Source organism: Bombus impatiens, unplaced genomic scaffold, assembly GCF_000188095.3.
Source record: "Bombus impatiens unplaced genomic scaffold, BIMP_2.2 scf_0344, whole genome shotgun sequence".
NCBI lineage: Eukaryota > Metazoa > Arthropoda > Insecta > Hymenoptera > Apidae > Bombus > Bombus impatiens.
The window spans coordinates 1,126,859-1,150,779 of record NT_176763.1 but is presented as its reverse complement, the minus strand read 5'-3'; the positions used below and the strand labels follow the sequence as shown (position 1 = coordinate 1,150,779).

The window sequence follows — 23,921 nt, the reverse complement described above, 5'->3', positions numbered from 1 at the left end:
GGAAACATAGAAGTGGAATACTAAAATAACTTACACGCATTAAAATACTTGTCATTCGCCTTATTTCAAGCTGAAGTAATTCTTCAACTAATAGTTTTAAGACATAGGTATTTTCATAACTCTTTGTAGAGAGCGGCAATCGAAATCTGGAGATAACCAAGTCAATAAAGTTTTAACGAGCTTCCATTCAGAAGAAGTACTTTTAAATAGTAAATAATCGTATTTTTTAAATTAACCGGTACATAAAATCATTCTCTCTTCGTCATTACATAGTTCTACCTTATAACGTCTGTTTCTGATAATTTCAAAAATATAATTTGTCCGAATTACACGAAATACCCTGTGAATTACATACATATGTGTGTGAAACTTAACACTCACATTTAATTGTCAAATATATATTTCGATATTAGCAATTTTAGCTAGCACGCCGTAATACAGTGGTGTATCATGAATAAATAGCATTCAGTAGAGACATGATCGAAAGACACTTTACATTTTTTAATGGCTTAATCTACTACTGAACTGAAATACTTTCTGATATGGATAAGTAGATCGACACGTGGTTTGCCGGCACGTGCAGCCTAGTGCTCTACCTTCAGTGAAGGGTTCGAGCGACAGGAGAGCTACGATATCCTCGTGCTGCAGGTATAATCACGCGCCGCCTAATGCGAGTTTCACCGTTAGGTACAATGATTAGGTCGCATGGTCAGCGTGTTGCCGATCGAGCGGTTTCAATCGTCGTCGGTGTAATTAGGTAGCTGTGACGCACGGGTCGAGATAATTACACACGAAAACCGTAACCACGCACCTGATTTTAAGACGATCGTATCAGGGAGCCTATTTACATAAACAGCCGCACACTTCGTATCACTTTGCTAGTTGTTGGCGAATAACGTGCCACGACCACCGTTTAACGCGCAATTTTAAGAAGGCCGCCGATACGATCGATGATCGACACGCGATAAATCACCGCACACAGCGGGTCATGTCTTCCATTCAATGAGTCGCGTTTGTATTTACTGAGTCATACGACTTCCTACTTTGCTGAGGCGCGAAAGAACTCGACGTTTTTATGCAGTCAAGAAATGTTTCCAGCACGGTAGCTTCTAATTAATTATCTTACTATACCACTAATCGAAAGAGAAACCCGATATTTACTCGCCTAATTCTTCATAATGTTCCAACACAAAAGATTGCAATGAAAAAAAAAAGGACTGCGTTAATAGAAAAACGACGTAAAATCTCACTCATTTCACCACCTGAAGTTATTAACTAGATTAATTCCTTTTTTTACATCTATTATATCCAAGTTATTATACTTCAATACTTTGTTAGCCAGATATCTAATAACATCTGGCTGCTAATGCGTACTTATTCGTCACACGCGGAAGACGTTTTATGTATCTTTCACGAAGGAAAATCGATTAAGAAATAATTTTCTCACGCAACCTGTCTTGTAATTCCCTCACGTGCGTGATCATAAGATCTCTTACATGTCTTTTATGATATTCTGCACTCTGTATATACGTTTCTACTTGGGCTTTGCGAGCTTTGCTACATTACCCGTCTCGTTTATCTACCTTGATTAACAATTTTATTTCTGTTTGCCAATGTGTAACCTCTTATGAAACAAAGAAAGAAAAGGAATCAACGGTGAGATTAACGTTTGTTCCGTTTCTATAAAACAGCCTCGAGGTCTCGGATTTGTCTCGCGTGTATAGCGCTTTTTACTTTACACGATCGCCTGACGCGATTACTCCTCCGGCTATGTTTAATTCGACTCTTTCTATATCGTTCGCGGTAATATTTTATCGTTCGACGACGTATCGACCAACCGTCCACGCTCGAATCTGGATCACCGATAGTTTTCTGTATTTACTTGCTGAACGGCCACCGTTTCGGCCATATTTGCATTCCTTCGGTCGAATTACCGTCGAAACAAGCTTAAGAAGAATATGGCGAGATTTACGATTGATTTCCGGGTACGTTGTAACCCTCGTTTAATCGACGTACTGCGATGAAATACATGCATCTGTACGTGAACGCGTTCTCCCATTATCCAGCTTCTTTCTGCTCGATAAACTACGGTAATGAACAAAAGTGTTGGCATAAATCAAATTTTCCCTGTAAAACCCAGTGTAATTCTGTATAAGGTATGATTCTTTATCTAAGTAATTGGTAAAATACAACTTCCGAGTTTAAAAATTGGTTGTTATATAGCTTGTAAACTACCTTTTGGTTTCATGCCGGTTACGAAACTCTTCTAGAATCAATTTTTATTTCAATTTTATAATAACTGAAATCTGATATCTTTCTGGAAGGAGTTTAGCGTATATTTTTAAATATGTTATTTTTATTGTATAGCTGTTTAATGATCTGATATCTAATGTAGTATTATACAGATAACCACACTGCGAATTTTTTAATTTTTATATTTCAATCTTAGGATTGAAAGAAGAAATCGTAATAGTCCTTTTTCTATAGTACTATTTTGCTCAAATTCGAGATACTTTTTTAATGTTAAAAAAGTACTATGGAATCAATTTGGGCTGAGAAGAACTGAAAGTATGTAGCAAGATATAGCTTTACATTCGAAAGTTATAGTTTCTAAACAGCGCGTATGTTTACTTTCAGCAGCGTTTCACGATGCGTTTAAAAATTTTTTGTCAGTTGGTGTCATGAACTCGCGGTAAATGCTTTCTCGATTTGCGGGAAGAAAAGTGCTTGACCCCTATAAACACACGCGTAATGCTTCCAGATACGTTTAAATTCACCTTTGTTGTGTAATGAGCGCGCAACGGGAGGATTTTTCTTTTAACGAGTCAGTCGAAATCAGTGCGTTACAATTGGCCAGTGTATAATGCTGTTTTTATGCTAACAGGTAGATCGTTCTCACAATACTCTGTCATGTTGTGCATTACCACACATTCCTTACAAATGCTTCGCATAACGGAGTAAATGTTACATTGCTACAGACTGTGAAGAAACTTTTCATTACAGCTACGTAGATATTTGTTTAACTTTGTTTACGCGACCAAGGGAACGGTTTGTGTTTTCAAGATGTCCTATTCGGTATAAGAGTACCATTTTACGTGAAAGAACTAATATTCTAAAAGAATAGAAAGTTTCCTTGGTAATCTGTTCAATATACCTAAAGATTATTTGTTATCTAGACTTTGGATAATTAAAATTTCCGATCATTTTGGTCTTGGAATACAAATAATTATCATTTTTCTTAATGACAGTAAAGAATTTCGTTCCGTTACCTGGAATAAAATTGCGCGTTACGAAATTGTAGAGTTCTGATGTTCGTAACGGATATTATATGAGATAAAACAAAAAAAAGATAAAGCTGAGAAAGAAATTTATGTTAGCGGTAGTAAAGGAGACAAGTCAGGTGGAAAGTACGCGATGTGAATTGCGTGAAAAATTCTGCTCCCCTTGCTAAGATCACGGAAACTAGATGATTCGAGGATAAGATTCGATCGACTCGTTCATTAGAAGCAATCAGTTACGAAGCGTCGAAGAAAGCGGAATTTTCACGTTCGTTAGCAATGTGCGAAGAATCCTTATTTCTTTGCAAATGGGAAAAAGAGAAATTGATAATCATATGCTTGTCATTTATTCCATCGATAGATGAGATTATACGATTGTAAATCAGGAATTTGAGCGATTAGCCTAAGTCCTCGAAATATTTACCATTCTAAAGAGGTTGCAGTTGGGCAAGATCCAGTCCGCACTTTCCATTTCATATCCTCTCCGCGGTTTAATTTCACGAACGGGACGGTTCTCAGTATTAAAGTATGGTAATACACATATAAAGAAGTTTTAAGGATCAATGACAAATATTTTTCATGTTTATTCACGAAACATAATCGTATCTTTGTCATCGCAAATTTTTTAGTTCTATTTTTTGAATTTATCGTGGTTGATCTTCGGGTTATCAAGCGTCTTATACATAGCTTTATGAGCAACATTCACGAAACGGTTTACGAGACAACATATAACGTATTTGATAAGCCGAAGACCAACTCTGATGAATTTCACTAGAAGAACAACGTGAAAGTCTTAAGTCAGTTTCTATTTTTTGTTTGTAATAAATGCATATTTAATAAGAATAAATGAATAAAAACAAATGCATGCAACTTAAATGCATATTATTGCAGGAATTCTTACATTGTCGTAATATAAGAATAGTTACAAATTATTATTGGCTATTAATTTATTCGTACGTTTAATTAATTGTCTTTAAACGTAATAGCAATGCCAGAGTTGCTATGTTATTAAGGGAATTAGGAATATGATGGTGAACATTTTGAAGAATTGATATTGTGCTTTAAATCTTACAACAGAAAATTTGTCGAACGAATAGAATTGGAAATTTAGAAAGGAGAACCACTGAACGTATCCTCGATTGCACAGGATCTCCTTCGGTGGATGTACCACGCGTGAACAATTACTGAAATGCGAAAGACAACGTCCTGTGTAGACATGAATGCATTCGAGGACGCGCATTCGCGTTTCCTTCGAGCAGACAAGAAAAGAAGTTTCTTAGATGGCAGAATGAGTATGTGCCAATGACTTGTAAGATAATTACATCAATTATGTGGATGGAGATAGAGAAGAACCGAACGAAACGGAGTTTCACTTTGATTTCGTACGCTTGATTAAACAAATTCGACCTATTTCCGCGCCATTATTCGCACGCTTACTTAATTGCTCACAAATGTACAACTTGCAGTCTTCCTAGTTTTGCAACGAGGACAAATACAAGAGAATGGTCGATTCTCCTAAACTTACTCCTAAAATACTTCTCCTTTCTAATGTAATTCCGTTTTGTTGCTTTAAATACAATTAAAGGAGATGGCTAATTTAATAAAAAAAAAAATATATAACTTTGTAAAGATTCTCCTTCATTTTATACAAAATCAGGTTAATTAAATACATGCATAATTATAGTCGATAGTGTATAATAATAGTAACAATATCTGAAGGTAGATGATAGTTTCAAAAGAATATACATATAACTCTTTGAAACAATCTCTGGAATTTTATAAAAATATGGTTAATTAGTCTGTGATTAATAGTAGCGACAACTAAAGTTCAACGATAATCTTCCTAATTTTATTAAATATTTGGATTAGTTAACCACACCGATCATCGATTACAAATTAGTTTAAATAAAGATTCTACCGTAAATGAAGCAGTTTGAGAAATAATCTAATTCGTTTGAAGAATTTGTATGAATTTAACAAGAACAATTTAATTTATGAAACAACGTTATCTTCTTGTGCAGAACTATTTCTAATTGGACGAAAAATTTCGAGTTGTAAAAGACAATTAGACATAAATTGTTTCTCCGATCCAATTATGAGCTCGCGCGATTACATCGCGCTTCACTAAATAACATCGGCGTTTAATAACAGACTCCAAGCACCTGAAACCCTTCCGTAATGTCAGCGTTATTACAACATCCCTGGCACAAAATTATTATCGATAGCCAACAATGGTTGGTGCAATTAGAAGCGAACACGGGTTTAGCTGGCGAACAGAATGCTACCATTTACGATCAGAATGTTAATCTACGGCTGTGTAGCCTGACGGAAATTTTCATTGAATACAAAGTGGCCTGTTCGCAGAAAAATATAGTCGTAACCGAGAGATAATCAAGGAAATAGAAGAATTCGTAGCTTTAATGCGATAATCGATGTGGTCCAGTGAGCGTAAACGAATGTTTGTGGATGTTGATCTTAGTTTCGCGGTTGACCAATGCTTGAGGTATATTTTCGAAGTTCTTGCAATTCTAATTTGATTTCGATCTTTTTTTTTCGTATTGTTATTAGAGGGATTAGAAATGCACAGATGCAAAGTATCCGAGTTACGCATAGATAAAGAATGTTAGGTAGCGAGGTATAAAGTTTGGTACTGGTTAGGTCTTATTGATTGCAATTAGGTGTCAAATTGTTGTTCCATAAAATTAATTGAAATCTAATTTTAACGCAATCGATAGCTGTATAGTGCGACATAACTTATAGTTATTAGATCGGTGACAATCAAACAGTGCCTTTGGCGTTTCGTGTTTTCTTATACGAACAGGTTTCGTATGAAATCGTTATATAGCGTACAATGACGCAAAAATTTCTTTGGGTCTCGTTTTATTTTTTAATTTTAAATATTTTCCTAGAGCAGGGAATTTCTGTTTACTATAATAAATCTAAAATGGAAACATAAAATTTCTTAAGAGAAGGATTAAATTGTATCGAAAGATTTTGATTAGATAATTTCTGAAAGATGAAGCAGAGAACTTTTTCTAATTAGTTAATGGAAATTGTGTATGTAATATCTTTTCCCATAAATTTCATGCCTTTATATAAGTATCACGTACGTTTAAATATCACAACAAGTATGTTATAGTAATAAATTTAATATCATTAAACTGCTTATCATTGTTATCATAAAACAAATAGATATAATTAGAAAAGTTAATATATCAATGTTCTATAAATATGTTCATAATTTGAGTCAGTAGAATATCGTACATTCAATGGTGTAATAAAAGGAGAAAGCACAATCAGCACTACTTTGATTAATCATGCAATCGAATAAATTCGTTTAATTTATATATTTGGATACTTGGAATTTCAACATTACGGAATAACAGTTGCACTCGCGGTTCTAACATATTCCTGTTTCTGAAATGTATCGTAGTGTCATTATTGATCGCCCATTCGCTGTGACTGATTTGCGACTGTACCACTTTACAGCTCGATCATGATTCCAGTGAAAGCTGATTTTTCCAATAAATAGTTACAGTGCAGTTCAAGTGTTCAATTTTAAGAAACGAACCAGGCTTTTGTATAACTGCGGTTAAAATTGTGATTAATAGTGCTATTGGCGTGTTCCTTTTATGGTAAGTTGTTACTTACAAAATATAGACCAGTTAATTTGCAGACCAGGTAACTTTTATTTAAATGATTTTCAAAAGTAAAGCTACGTGCAGAGAATTTCGTATACACGACTTTATTTTATTTCTATTCATTATCTATTATATTATATACATCTCAAAATATAATTCGGAAAATCAATAAAGTGAGTCCTATTTTCTTCGACTACTAAACCAAACTACTAAATACATAGAAAGCTATTCTTAGGTTATCGTAAAAGTAAAACGACTAATCTAGACAGAATTACACTTATGATTTATTTTGCAACAAAGAAGTTTATTATTGATTAGATTACTGTAAGATTAAGGTAACTAATTTAGACAGAATTTCAACTAATACATACATAAGCACACAACACTACTATTTTATAATTTTATAATCATCCGTCAAATTACGCAACGTGATTGCGTTATGCTTTCATGCATCATTTCTGCAAACCATTGACATTGAAGAAAACTCGTATGCACATTAAACGCATCTTTTCACGTGCTGCTAGAAATGGAAATCCAGAAAGTAATAATTGCTCTTCTTCGATCTCGTGGAGCGAGTTAACGACGTGAACGTCGAAGAAGATATCCGCACGTCGCTTGATCTCTCAATCGTGATCGCATTTTCTCACCAATTGACTGACAACTGTATAATTACCGGCTTGGAAGCTCACGATATACATTATACTCGTTCGCGCGATATCACGGGTTGCGGACGTGTAATGAAGCCGCTCGTCCATCTTCGCCGATTTAACGATCTGACCGTGCTCGAATCCAAAGTCACGTTTCACGCGTAAACTTACGACTTGTCACGCTCATAAACGTCAGAATGCCGCTTCTAAAAAGTATTATTCTGCCGCTAAGAGAGCAGTAACTCTTTGGTGATATACTTTACTGCATGCAATTAATACACTCTTCACGGTGTTCAAATTACTCGGCTGTTATTGCAATTATTGAGCTTCCGAACAAAATAATGAACCTGAAGAACTAAATACGATCTGTAACTCTGACTTTCTACGTATTTTTTTCTTTCGTGTATAAGATGATTTATTTGTTCCGCTATAAATGGCGAGCAGTCCAATAGAAAGGAGAATTGCGAAAGAAAGACTGGAAATCAATTTTTTTACATAGAAAAAAGAATTCGAAGTAAAAGTTTAGTGAACGTAGGTTTAGAATAAGTAATTATCTTGGCTTAAAAAATAATTTATGTACGAACTTTCAGTGTTTGGAAATAACTTCCAGATTAGCAACTCCGATCAATTAAAACGCATTACTATACGGAAATATGAATGATAATTCTTACTATGTGTATTAATCGATAATTTAATACCATACCTGAAGTTGTGTTACACATTTTATGAAATACTAATTTTATATAATTGTAGAAATATCAAACTAGTAACTACAATTAAGTAGTTTGTGCTGAATCATTAAAACCCTGTAAGTATTATTTATAAGATTATTAAGAGAAATATCCAGTGCGTTTTGCTGCAGTATCTATACTTACGAGAAATAATCCTTAATTTATAAAATACCATAGGTTATCTAATGAGAATATATACGATTGGTTAAGACATTTATACACATATATGTAACGAAGCTTAGTAGATTCTAAATTAACCTTTTTGAATGAAGGAAAAGAGAAATGTTTGTCCTACTATCCTTCATTACTTTCTCTGCGATATAAATCACAAAAATGCTTAGAAACTCGGACACTAATCAGTTATTTTCAAGCTTATTACGTTTAATCGACACAATTTTCTCTGTTTCAAATCTTTATTTTAATTTCAACTTAATAAACTGCAGAGAATGTTACAGATAACATCGGAATAACGCAGTTCCGATCTCTTATGAAAGTTAATATAATTACCAGCATCATTACCAAGCGATTCTTCCTCGCTAATAATAATCTGTTGAAATCGAAAAAGCGTTGTACAATTTGCCGTGTTTTTCTGCCAATTCGCGAACGGATGAATGTCGTCATGTAAGGAAGCAATCGGAAAATCTTAGTGTTTAATCGTATTGCGATTCTGCGTCAGCCGTGTACAAAACTTAGTAATTCGCAACGATTGCAAAATGAAGCAGATACGACCGCAAAATTGTTACGAAAACTATATTTTGGGATTTACAGAACGTTTGAAAGGTTCATCGCATGTTGCAACTAGTAATTGATTTTTGATAAAAATACATTTTTATTTTACATGATACCTAATTATACATTACCTTTATTACATTATTATATTATATTATTATTTATTTTATTACATTACGTTTACAAAATTTGTTGTGTCTTTACTATAGATTTCTATAAAATTATGAAATATTCGAACAAATCTTGGTCTCAGTTGAATACTAAAGAGGATTAAGAGGATACATGACAGAAATATTTAGAATGAAATATTCTTAAGATACGAAATGTAGGCGATTCTAGTTGTGTAGCCACTAGCATGAAGAATTGTACACATCAAAATTTACAAGATTTCGTCATTAGAAAGCGATTCTTTTAGGGAACAGGAAGAGTTTTTTTTATGTCTCACGGATGAACGACGATAGTTCTTTCCCAGATTATCGAATAATCGACCGAAACACAGTGCTCGTAGTGGAATTTATTTTACGAGCATGCATACCCATCGATTAATGCCTTTTGGTAGTCACAGGATTGTCGATAACGTTAATTAATGTATAGAGACTGTTTCTACGTATCACACGTTCCCCGAATACACCTTTGAGTAGAATCATAAAATTATGCAAATGTTAACGCGCATCCTTTTTGATCTTACGACCGACATAATCTTTCACGATAAGATTACGTTATGTCTGATGCCGTTCGTTGAAACTTGTGATGCCATAATTACGATACTTTGAGCATGCGAGCTCGGCGCTCGCGTCTAATTAATATCAATCTTGAACAAGTTTAGTTCGTATCGAAATCGAGATATAATTAAGCTGCATCAGTCTCAAACGAGCCTCTATCGCCTATTGGCAACGATCCATGCTCATGCCACTATACGTGCATCGATGATCAATAAATTACGAAAGGCACGACGTCGCATCGTTTCGTACGCGCTGAAAACTAGTTTTGCATGCGATAAGCTACTCGCGTTGCGGCTCGATTACCGAGAAACCAGCGGAACATCCAACCTGAGCTTACGTGTAGCACGATAGTGCGCACGTTACAGCTTTTATGCTCACGTGTTAGATCTATTCATTTTCCGAAAAGGACAACAAATAGAATAGATTCTGATCCAAAGGAACTAAATTATTCGTGATACAATATGTGACTTTTATTAACCAGTGTCTACGCTTAGATACATAGTAAGAACTCTTAACAGTAAGAACATTGTAACATATAAAAGAAGTAAACGTACGCGTTGTCGGAATTTTGCATTTTCTTGCGGATGGCGCTTGGATAAATTGATACACGTTATAGAAAAATCGATTTCCGCCAGCAGGGACCCGACTTCATGTCAATGTTTCAATACATAAAACTTTACAAGTCACTGCACTTAGGCATTTTCGCTTTTTAACATATTTAATGAAGTATACTGCAAAATGGTAAAAAGAAAGTTAGTGAAAGGCGTATTCTATGAGATTGAAAGTGATGGTGCATTTCATCTAATTCTTTGAACATTTTCTTTAATTATGTTAGTAATATTCATTCAGTGAAAATGAATTCCAATCAACCCATCCTTGTCTCAGCCCATACGATAATGGTAAAATAATGGTAAAATTCAAATTAGAAAGGACAGTAGAGAACAAAGTACTAAGCAGTGGCAAACGTACGATAGGAAAGGAAATCACAGAGAATAGTAAAGAAACAACCGAGCAAGGAAGATACGCAACGATGCGTCGATAAAGAAATTTTCCCGTACGAATAACGCAGAACGTTTCCGCAATTAAATCGTTGGAGAATCCGGTTCTTCGAATACTTTCTACTAATAAAGATTCTGTTCCCATCTACTATGTAACTAGTAGGTATACACCTAGTGATGTCTATTTGCCGAATAATGAAGTATAGTCGAACGCAAGCTGAATTATTATTGTCTCAAGTGCCAACCATGACCTGCCGTACAGGTAACGCGACGTGCAATAAACAGGAGGTAAAGTCCTCCGGATCGCTATCGATGCCTGTTCATACGGAGGTCGTGTGCATACACAACGTTTCGTAATTAAAGATGCATGCGACGACGTATTTTATTTCATTATTTCCGTTGAATCAGATTTTGCGATACGATCTCTCAGTGTTCAAGACAGTGAGCTGTTGAACGAAGGAAAAGAAGAGAATGACACGATGCTTCTTTACGACTTCGTTTAGTTTTATACTTAGTGCACTGCTGATTGCAGCTTTGCCGATCGTAAAGATTTATAGAAGTATAATTTTGGGTTTATGCTCGGTATTGCAACGAAAATGGTATTAAAGATATTTCTTTGCGTAAATAATCGTCTTTTTATTTGATTCGTCTTTGTTAGTTGTTATACTATGGAAAGTAAATGTGCATTCAGATAATGAGTTTTCTCAATTATTAATAGAGATAATAGCAATTAGGATTAACGATTGTAGATACCTAACTATAAACTTAAGAATTCTGGGATTCGTTTCCTTTGTTAAAAGATCATAAATATTTTATAGCTTATTCTTTGTTGAATTTATAAACGCAAATAAAAACACAGACTTGTTTCATCCTGTAAACAATAATTAAAATACTTTACTTTGGATATTTCTGCATTTTTTCCGTATTGCCTATACGTTTAATACCAGATTTAATACTAGTTAAGATTATAAAATTCATAAAAGTTATTTTTCCTGAAAACTATAATTATTACAAACATACAGTTGATTTTTATTAAAATAGAAACCTAATCATTTATCATAATATCTATTTACTTATATTATACAATTACGTATAGAATTATAATTATGATTACGTACATATGTGTAGCATATTACAAAGTGGCAATTCTAGTATTAATTAAAAATCCTATAAACTGCACAGTATTGAAATCAATAATCTTCTCTTAAGACTTATTGCTATCCAAATAACTATTAAAATTTAATTGTAGAACGCAAATACAATGATGCAATTAACGAACTTGTTAGATTTATTCAGATCGTTAGCGGATGGATGATCACTACTCTTCGATGCGCTCGTAACTACGTTCTCTACACGATTATTGCATTAACGTTGCATAGGATACATGCTGAGTTGAACTCGTGGGTGGCCCCGTTATTCTAAATAATTGTTTAGCAACTAAATAAACCTTCGCAGTGTTCTTAGCTACAGAAGCGTTACGCAAACCAGTAAGTGCCACATTGTTTCCTAACAGATAACCTTTAACAGAACAGTGAACGCTATCATCCTAAATTTATTTATAATTCAAGTGTCACTATTGTGTTATATTAATGCATAAATTCAGACGGTTGATTAGATTAGATCAGAAACAGACAAATTATATTTCATTTTGTTACTCCATAGAAATGTAAATAATTCAAGAGCCAGACTGAGCAATTAGTTAATCCTTTGGTCTTTGCAGAAATAAGGATTTTTATAGGAGTCTTAAACAAAAAATGGAGACAATTATTTCCGTCGAAAAATCCCGACTTTCTAATTTCTTTTCATTCTCCTAAATAAATTTCATCCATTCTTAAACCTATACCAGTAATTTTCTTTATACACATATTTATCGCACATGTTTTTAACATCAAAGAACGTCCCAAATCTTAAATTCAATTCAAATCGAGGAATCGAGATCTCTTCTAACTAAAAGAACGAATAAACTACCGATGCTCAAAGTAGAAGCAAACGAACTCATTGATTATATACAACGCGTAGACTACAATTCGATGCTGAGCGTGGTAAAATTATGTTTGCAACGAAGGCGATCAGTGCACGCCACCCAGCAACATTGCGACACGAACACCGTCACGAACACCGTCACGATCTGTTCCGATAAGTTGGTTTCGTGGCGCGGAAGAGTGTTGCTGCCCACTGCAACCGAGTTGCATACAATTTCTGGCTATAACATTTCTTTAACAACGGTTGTTTGACTAAAAAAAAATCGTAATTTTTATCACACTTTTGTAAACTTCGCAAAATATATGCTCGTGCCAAATATTTTACAATCCCTGCATATATTTTCAAATTTGTTTCGGACTTTACCATTATAATCGTGATAGTCGTGTCTGATAATAATGCTGATCAAATTATAAGATCTTTCATATATAATATATTCATAAAAGTTTTCTACAAGTTTTCGAATATTTTTTTGAGCCAGCGTATTTGGCTCATGGCTGTACCACATGAATAAATATAGTAACTCTAATAGTTAAGCGTCAGATGATATTAACCTGCACGATACTCGATGACTTTCTTATAGTCAAGCAGCCGTTTTAAAAAACTACAGCGCCCTGAGCCACGCTATCGATCGCAGACTTGCCGTGTTTCGTGGTAACGACCGTGGAAACGTTCCACTCCGACATTGCTACTTGTATATGCAAATCGTGGTTGGCCGGTTCGACAAATCTGCACGGTGAAACGAACCGGTGGAACGCGTGGGGTATAATAGAACCACCTGTCCGTCTCCGTGGGCCCTGCCAGTCGGAAAAGGGGCCCGAGTTTCGCGCCGACAGCCAAGTCGATGGTTTATGAGAACAGTTTAAAAGGAATCGGGTCAAAATATCCTTTCGGCTCCGAGTTAACTACGTAAGGAAACATTCCTCCTCGATTAGTGTCTTCGATTAACCAATACAGCCTTTTTCGTTGAATTAAGTTTTTTCTTATCGCGGCTGAAAGTTCAAAAAGGAAGTCGTTACCTGACTGTTTTTATAAATTTCAAGACCATAGTCCTCCGAATGTTAAACAAATTTTACTTTCTTATATTTTTTTTTCTTTCTTAAATTTGCAGCTATTCATTGTTTTATATTATATTATATTGATTTTGTACCGTTGTATTAATTTTTAGATTTATAAAGGAATATTTTGCTGTTTGTTACAGGTAAGAGTGCACAATATATACTCAGCTAAAGATGGATGTACATATTTCGAAGTTCAGATGTCTATGGCTGGCTAAAGGAAGGTAAATTCTATTAATAAACATCATGTAAGTTATGGGTATTTTTAGTTGGATATATTTAGCTTCATAGGTAGATATTTAAAGGTAGGTAATTATTCCGGATCATAAAGGCTGCTGTTTTATAGAAAAATAATTTAGATTTCTGTATCTGCTAAGTACAATTAATCATTTGTTAACGACGATCATATTTGACATTTTTATAACTAAAGGTTGAGAAAGCCTGTCTTTTGTAATACAGTTGTTAATTACAACTGAGAAATTAGTTAACAACGCATCCAAGATAGGAAAGTTTATTAACATCATTAGTGTGCAATGTGTCTCCTTTTCTCTTAAGAAATTTATATTACTCAATCCTCTCGCCGAATTAAGAACCATCGATAAACATTTGACACACAATATATACGATGCCAGCGAAGAAAAAGATCTTTGCAACAAATGAGCGATGGTCCTCGATTTCTAAATAGCTACTGTAAAGACTTTTATGACCTTATTCTTGTGTCTACGCGGACTATGAATTACACGGCACTTCGTAGCTGTCGCGTTTGTTCTTTAAAGCTCCGACAAGCGTGCAGAAACGAGAATAGTCGTAGCTACTTTCGAGACATACTTCTGAGTTTAAATGTTCGTTCGTAATCATTACGTATGGTTGGAACTTTGACAGACAGTGATAATGCGCTTTAACGCGTGTCGTGAAATCCTTTTGACGTTAAAAGTGGACGGTAGGATTCGAAAATGCGTCGATATCGCGCGCGGAGGAAGGTAATTGATAGTAATGGATTTAAATACGTTGTAACTAGATTCGAATCCTCCATAAGCATTTTGTAAAGAAGATTTTTATATCTTATCGTCATATCGTATATTAAAATTTAAATCTTGGTTTAAATGATTTTGGCCAAGAATACCCCCTATAGACTAAGATTTTTTTATTTACTGGTAATCATTATCGAAGACGAAAATTAGTTGTCAATGATTATTTACTACGAAAATATTTTTTTTTCTTTACGAATAACCATTATCGGCGATGAAATTCTTTTTCAATTACTGATAACCATTATTGGCGGAGAAAATATTTTTTGATTATCTGTAAGCATGATCAGTAATGGAATCTTTTTTTGGTTAGCAATGATCATTATTAATAACAGAAATGCTTTCGATTAATTATAATCGTTACTAGCAGCAAAAATACATTTGTTTATCGGAAACCACTACTAACAACGAAAATATTATTTGGTTATTAATTAACATTAATGAACGAATTGTTACATTTTACGAATAATATTCCAATCCCATGAAACAAATCTGATTCTGAGATATATTTGATTTGAACTTATAAATACATATTGAACTTGATCCTATCGCTACTAATTGGACATTCGGTGAATGCGTAATACGGATTTCGAGCGTGATCCTCGTCGGATCGCGCTCGAGGCGAGCGGTCGAGTGAATCGTTTGAAAAATGTTTACGCAATTTCTGACCGATTACCAACAGCAACGAAGCGCGTTACATGCGACTATCTACTCCAGAATTCCATTTCAATTTGGTTTAATGCAATTAAGCGCGTGCACACGCACATCGCGCTCTTTTTACATGTTATACGTCGGTCTTATAATATTGCTTGTGATCCGAGCAACTGGTGGCTATTTACGGACTCATCCGCGGGATAATGCACGTGCAGCCGTGCTTACACGTGAATTTGTGCTTTACGAGAGCTCGGCTCGTTGGATAACGTAAAGAGAAGTCGACGAGCTAATCAGAGTATGACGCTCGCGCGAAGCTATCGGTCCGTGTTCTGTAAAAACTGTAAAGCTCGGACGTTGATCTCGATCTATGCCGTTATTCGTCGACTCGTATCGCGTTGCGATACTTCAGCGCAACGATCACGGTTTAATTAATGGATTAGTGGAAACTGGCTTTCGATTAAATTGTTTCCAACATGTACTTCCTTTGTGTTTTGTTATATTGGTATTGTAATAGATGTCTTGATCAATCTGATATTTATTGCGCTACTATATTTCTTTATAACAAGTTCATTGACATGAATATTAATGGAAACTGCCTTTCAGTGAATTTTCTATTACTGTTTCTTGAATTTCTCGATTCAGTGAAATTGTGATAAATATCTTGATTAATTCAATTATTAGCGATTCAATTAATTGCTGTAATTAGTAACAAATTAATTAATATAGATATTAATGAAAAACGTCATGTGTACGACAACGATCAAATTACGACAACAATCAAGTTAAAAGCATGCAACTTTTTTCTGCATCTAAATGTGTGGATATTACACGACCTATATTTCTTTCTCTACTTTAAATTATGGCAAGTGTCTTGTTCATTGCGTTCTCGACGCATGTTTGCAGAAAACATATCACAATAACGATATTTGTGTAAGGAGAAATCGAGAGATTTAAATAAAACGATAAACGTTCATCAAGCTACATACGTAAATCCTTACCGTGCTGTTGAAGCATGATAAACAGTACATCGTATTGCAAAATGTAGTCAATGTTTAAGTTAGAAAGTGCACCTTCAGATGCATTCGAATGAACGTTAACGAAATTGCAAAGCAAGTCGCGATACTAACATTGTTGAAAAACGTGTTGCGACTGTGGTGCATGTTAAAAACCAAAAATTCGAAAATATTTTGCAAAGTATTGGCTGCGTGGAATACGATTTTTAATTTATGGATAAGTTTATTCAATTTAGGGATTTCTATAATTTTATTCGAAGTACGAATTGTACAAAGCTTTACTTCTCTTCTTTCTTTAAATTTCTCTTGTATTAATATTTAATTTGTTTTTTATAGTGCCTTCCGTAACGTTCGCTAATAAATCGCTAAAAAAGTAGTTACATTTCTTTTATATGTCGCACATTTCACAGTAAAAGGAGTTGATACGATCGTTAGACGATCGAGTAATTTAGATTTTTCCAATGACTGATTTAAGCGGAAGGTAAATTACTGATCGTGTAATTAGATGTCGCCTAGTGGACGCGCGAACATGTAAAATAGGAAGGACAGAAAGTAAACGAGAAGACATATGGAGGAAGGCTACCATACTGGAATCTGGTTCATGTTCCGTAACTAATCGATGATGTTTACAACTGCATGGATAATTGAAAATCTTAAGCTGCATGATATATGCATGAGCATGAATTGATAGTATACGATCTAGATGATATATTAGGGAGACGAGGTCGGAAAATTATCATCTTTTCTATAAAAATTTCATATGTTTGACAAATAATGATAACATTATTCAGAACGTAATAGTTCATATATTCAGTGGATATAAAATTTTCAAGTACTATTATTTTAAATGACGTAGCGTTTATGTAACAATTTCATTATTTGAGAATACTATGGTTGTCGTTATGCAAAATTGAATATATTAAATATAATAATCGTTATAATTAATAAATATAATTAATCATAATTAATAATTAACACATTTGAGAATATCACAATACCAGTTCAGATATTGTATTTTTTATTCATATGGAAGCAATCGTTACAAGCGTGTTATTATGAAAATAGTTCAATTTCATATTCTTCGAATTTGCATAATGACTGCACTTTCCCACAAAAGAATATTTCGATTTTACTATCGCGTGTAATGAACTGTATGAACCTAAAGCAAGTGTAATAAAAACTAATGAAATTTCCGGTTTATCCAATGTCAACCGTAATACGCACGTGTTCCATAATGTGTATTATTATTGAGCAAGATTAATCATCCAGAGTAAAATAAGTCGAAAATAAGGAACAAATTCTTGTAAAGTAACATTTCGTTTTCGTAAAAATCTATTTTTAAATATATCAAGTACTCGTGTACTTGACTTCGACATGGATAAATTAAAATGAATAAATCCATACATATTAATACCTATTAGAAACTAGCTGAACAACAGGTAGGAAATTGCATTGTTAATGAACTACACTCATAAACACAAGGAAGATCAGAAGAAAATACACAGCAAAGCTCACTAATTTATTACTTAGAAATTAAATGCAGGCGTAATTGATAAACTTATTAAATCAACTATCTTGAAAACAAAGCCTTATTTAAAAAAATTGTATTCTTCATTTTTATTCATTTTTTTTTTTATAGAGAGTCACACTTTATTTTGTAGTACTACATTTTACAGGATGCACTACGTATACTTACGTATATCTTACTGTATACTTACGTTCATCGAATGTTCTTTACTTCACCTACCACAATCCAGCAATTTAATATAATTATGCGTAACAAGTGCGTACGGTAATAGAGGCGATCAAATCATTTGGTTCACTGTATAACCATCTAACGTTTCTATCTTGCAATACTTACCTTGATTCATATGTAGATATTAATCTTTGGTGTGCAATAAATAACGTGTTATTGAAATTACACATGTAATATAACTGTAATGTAATATAACGAGCGTGGTGTAGAATAGTACCTGCCATACAAGTAAATCGTTTGAAAACTAGATTGTAGGTGTAACGAGAGAGTATTTCCATGTATGGAACAGGAAAACATGAATAACTATCAGTTTGTACCACTTGAAGAGATCAGTAGTAGCCTGTGCTCGCATGTTGCTTTGATAGCTTTTTGTATTGTTCTGTATTCTGATGAAAATTTTGTATTAAAACATACGAAGGTTAGAAGGCTGTGACACGCTGAAATATTGTTTTTCCTTTTACAAAGCAGTTTTAAAATTCAGCGTGTTGTCAAGTAATCTTATATTATCAAAATTGTCCTGTGATTTAGTTATTAACTATATTTAAAAATTATGTTATATATTTCCAATTATGTTATATTAAAGTTCTCCTATTTAATAAAGTGATATCCGTATTAAAAGATCCACAAGAAATGTATTTATTATGCTCTTCTTGTCTGGTCTTCATTCCTTTTTAGTCAGAAATTTATATTGAACCAAAGAGTCAACAGAAATGTACTCATTACGTTTTGCCTTGTGATCTTTGTACGTTGTACGTTACTGGAATTTTTCTGGATCATAAAAAGTAATTCAACGTAAACGGCGAAGAACGTCCCAATAATACGTCTTCCTTAACAAGCTATTTGCAAAATGATTCTTAATTAAATGCCAGAAATACTTTCAGACCGTTGCAATGGTTCCTTTCGCTTTTCCGGTTTTCTCTGTAGAGGTTCGTTTTGATCATAAAAGGAGAACGAACGCAGCCAGCGAAGAATTTTCTAATAACAAGCCTTTCTCGATGATCTTTATTGTCGTAATAATCGTAGTTTTTCACACGAAACATGGCTATGTTTAGGCTGAGTAATTTTACTGGAAATGTTTTCATTACTGAACGCCAAGTTTGTCATAATCGCTTCTAATACAGTTACCAATACACTGTGCGGGATAAATAATTAAGTATCATTCTATTGCCTTTTACATAGGATGTACTTCAATCAATACTTAAAATTGACAATTCATTAATCAAACGTTTAATTAGACTAACGACCTCCTTTCATTAGGTTGATCAATGATACACAGAAGCAACATATAGGTTAAGGAAGATTCCAATAGTGAACTTGTTACAGCGTTCAGGAATTAATTGAGCAAAGGTGAGCACTTATTTAAATAATAGAAATTTTCGAGATCTTGATGCCTCTTTGCCTTTGTTCCACCGATTCCCTAATTGTGCATACTTTCGAAAGACACAACACCTCGTAATTGCCACTAGGAGCAATTCCGAGAGGCAACCGAATGCCAGACTAACGAGCTTAACATGTGCCAATCGTGGGTGCGCTCGTGCGACATTCATTCGACGCACGTTTCAGCGTCTGCACTTTTGCAAAATCACTCACAACGTCCACGAAATCGCTCTCAGGCTAATTCTCAGTAGGTGCGCGCTTCTGTCCTTTCTCCGCCTCGCGCGAGCATGACTAACTTCGGCGTTAATCGCGTGAAATTTTGATTTCGACAACGTTACAGATAATTTTCGGATTATTTAACCAATTATCCAAGGTTTCACTTCTCGTTATTTGGTTTTTTCTTCTTACTTTCTCATTTACTAGGATATGTTATCAGCAACATTCTACGTAAATTCTGAGTTAAATCTGTTTCGAGTGTAGTTTCTCAGTTTGAAAGTATAGTAGTAGCTATATGAAATGAAAATTACATTTTCCAGCTTATTTTTTTCCATTTTTCTGATTATAGTTTTCAACAACTCATAGTTCTACATTTGCATTCTCTCTTACTAAATTATTTTTGGATGACAATGAACAATATCCAACGTTTGTTAAAGAAACTTATGCAAATTTATGATCTACCTATTCTAAATGATAAAAATAAAAATCACAAAATAAATAAGCAATCATTGGACTCAATTAATACTACAAACATGTTTCATAAAAGTTAATACTAAATAATATTTAAAAGATTGGGACATATATCGGATATAGCTATGTATATGTATGTATATAAGAGAGGTTCTGTTTCGCTGTTTACTTCTGTTTTAAATCTTTGCTGCTTGTCTCGCATGCAAATAGATAAAGCGGTAGGAAACATGGCTAAAGCAGGTTGTGTAGACGCTTCTGTCGCGAGGTATAGGAAGAAAAAGGAGAAAAAGGAACTGGTAAAGGGGGTAGGAAAGACTGGCGGACGCCGAGGTTTCTACGGATGCCGGGTAAAGCGAGTTCCTCATATCTCGCACCTTTTAAGCGATCTGATCTGGTGAAGTAACGTCGCCGCTAGTGTCTCTTTCGCCGACCTCCTTGCACGGCTTATGTCAGGATCAGATGCACGTTCGCGAGCTCGACCAGACCGTTCGATCGGCCGACGAAAATGGCAGGTGAGACATTCTCCCGCTGGTCAAACCAAGTAAATAAGGACGCGTTATTTGTAACGGCTACTTTGTCTAGTATTGCTCACCTTTCCGAACGACACGTTCGGACAACACCGAAACGGAGAAGTCGCCTAACTGTTTCGGATGCTGTATTCTGCAATAGTAATTTATCATCTGTTTACCACCTGTCGCTTATCAGCTTACTGAATGGATCATTTTTTATACGTATGAACTATCTATATAATTATTTGTAAAGTAATTTGTACATCTCAGTGGCGTTTTTAAATGTTTAAAAAATTATAATATACTATCGATCCTTAATATATATGCCTTTAATTGCCTACTATTGCCAGCTAAAAATGTCTGCAAAAATAGTATTTATATATATCGTTTAAATATGTCAGAAATAGTTAATCAGAATTAGAGCAATATGATGAAAGAAACAAGTATGCGTAATCATGTTTCGACCTGAATAAAAGTACCTATATAAGACAACGTGGTATGGATGGGAAGTATCATTATCATTTATAAAAGTCATATATTACCTTATTATCGAAGAGTAGTAGAGTGAACGTTGTAGGACTAAAGATTTCGATAGCTTTTGATCGATGGCAATGCTCACGATCCGTTGAAATCCAATTAGGGTCGAACTTACAATAGTGGATTCAATTTCATGATCATCGTTGCGTTGAAACGTGATAATGAGTAATCGCAATTGAGCTGTAGCATAATTTAAATTAATTTTCTATTGGACAATACTTCGTGTTCTACAGTATAGTTTTGTGCAATCGATCTCTTCTAATGTGGATAGCAATACATACTAAAAAGCGTTAAATCGATATTCTCTTAGTTTCATTCTTAAGGAAGGAAAGAGGATATTCAGCCTTGTTATTAGTATTTCTCCTCTCCCCTACAATTTTTTAGAGTAAAACAAAAATAACGGATCTATAAATTTCTTGTCGTCTACAGAGCAGATCCACCATATCTGTGATACCATATTTTGTAGTATGTAACTTGTTTAGTTTGTAATAGTACCTTATTCAGTTTTCTGTCAAGGTTAGTGGACGTTTGTTAAAACATGGATCTATCTTCTATGTAATAACTTTGACAGAATTATGCATTATAGATTCAGTTTGCTAAATAATTTTCATGTCAGATAGATCAATGACGTTTCCGTAAGTGATCAATCTCTTTATAGCTCATTGAGTTTTCCTGTAGAAACAAGTAAGGCAAGTGACAGAAGCTAACGCGTCCTTTCTCTACTAGTAATATCCGTGTACTCGTCTATGCAATCGTAACGTCCAGCTGAAATGGGAAACATTCTTTAGCTGGTTGCTGCGTTAGGACACGTGATTTGTAGCGGTCAGTATGCGAGATATCACTTTTGTGGCACGAGAGACACGTTAATAGGGAAAGGAAGAAACCTTCGTTGGAAAAGTTCCGTGCCGAGAATAACGTGATTTGTGGATACTATAAAGGAATTAATAAAAGTGTCGTTCCGGAAATCGATAGAGAAGAAAAAGACTTACGTAGAACCGATCATTGTGAAATACATAACTACGATTGATGGCTGTAGCAAATACCAATCTGTCTCGGAAATTAGGAAGGTATAAAGAACCTAAAGGTTCTATTGTAATAAGAGAAAGTAGAGCGGGAAGTTAAGCGTGTCTATGAAAGCGCAATAGCAAATTTCAATTCCTGTGTTACGTTTCATATTTCTCATGAGTAATGCAATTTGCATGCTTGGAAACATTTTCCAATGATTTTAGAAAAAGATATATAACCGTTGTATAACGAGTAATGATACACCTATGGATTGTAAACAGAAAAACACGTGGAACTTGCAAATTATATCATAAAATTCTACGATAGTTCTAATAAAGAATAAAATCGTTCTGAGCTTTTTTATCTCTTAATTATAATTTTCTATCATTTTCTTACCAAATTGCATTCTATCAGAAAAGAGCAAGTGTTCGTATATTTTGAATTGTAGTGTATTTGTTATTTGATAGGAAGTATTGCGACGAAATTTTTCGCTTGATAAGCGTATATCCTATTAAGGAGCAAAACATTTTAATACGATGGTTGGTACACTTGATTGCAGATCTAGATCTAGATCTAGATTATCTAAATCCGGTGGAATAAGAAAGACCAACATCTCACTCTTTGGTTCAAAGCTACATCAGCATGTCGATCGATAGCGATTTCAATTACGCTGTCATTAACTCTTTTGAGATTTAGTTAGATCGACTTACGTCAAAGTATTTAGACTAAAACTCAAATTAATCTGCTGATTGATCAGTTGATTTGTACATTCAGTACGTATATTTTAAAGTAAATTGAATTATCTTATGAACGAGTTCTTAATGAATTATAACAGCATTATTTTGTCACATATTGTAATTATGTATGCATTTTATCATACAGTTTTACTATACAATACAATTCTAGATTGAAATGTATAATTTTTTGCCTTTGAAGGAAACCTATTTGAACAACTCATTGTAAAGATTAAGAAAAGCAATAAATATTGTATTATTCTCCCATTTTGTGTAGAAAGAGTCAATGAGATATAAAGGGATATTTATCGATAAACGTCAAACATTCGTCATTAAAAATATTCAAATATTTGTTTAGTAACTACTAACTATAGGTTGACCGCAGTGCACAAATATTTATATTAGTACAAATATTTAAAAATATTTCAACGTACACAGACCGCTGTACGTCATAGCAATAATAACTTCATATTTACTTTGACAATTGTAACGATCGCCAAAGCCGAGTACGATTTTCGGAAACACAACAGCAGCAAACATATCTACATTCCAATCATAGGTGAAATAATTCCAGCATGACGCGGCGATGCGTATCAATATTCAAAGTCATTGGTCCGCAATTAACAGGTTTGCGACCCTCGGCGATCAGCGCATCGCAATTTATCCAGCGGAATGAGCGATGAATATTCATATACGAGCGCGTATCCATCCTGGTTGCGATTCGCGAACGCTCGATCATAGATCATCGCGGACAGAAGTCGAGGGACGAAACGAGGGCCGATGATGAATCCGTGCCACGTATGTGTACAGTCGCGGTTCTTCGATTACCAGTTACGA

General features: G+C 34.3%; 1 protein-coding gene across 5 annotated transcripts in view; it reads left to right on the top strand.

Annotated features, from left to right (window-relative positions):
- The window catches only part of LOC100745136, a 76,231-nt gene that overhangs the window by 22,710 nt on the left and 29,600 nt on the right, over positions 1 to 23,921 (top strand). The window contains exon 2 of one of the 5 annotated variants that reach the window (XM_003489561.4): positions 13,928 to 14,008. The exons of the other annotated variants lie outside the window; for them this stretch is intronic. Coding sequence (XP_003489609.1) covers positions 13,963 to 14,008 — 46 coding nt within the window. The 5' untranslated portion in view covers positions 13,928 to 13,962. The remainder of the gene's footprint in view (positions 1 to 13,927; positions 14,009 to 23,921) is intronic. 5 annotated transcript variants of the gene reach the window in all.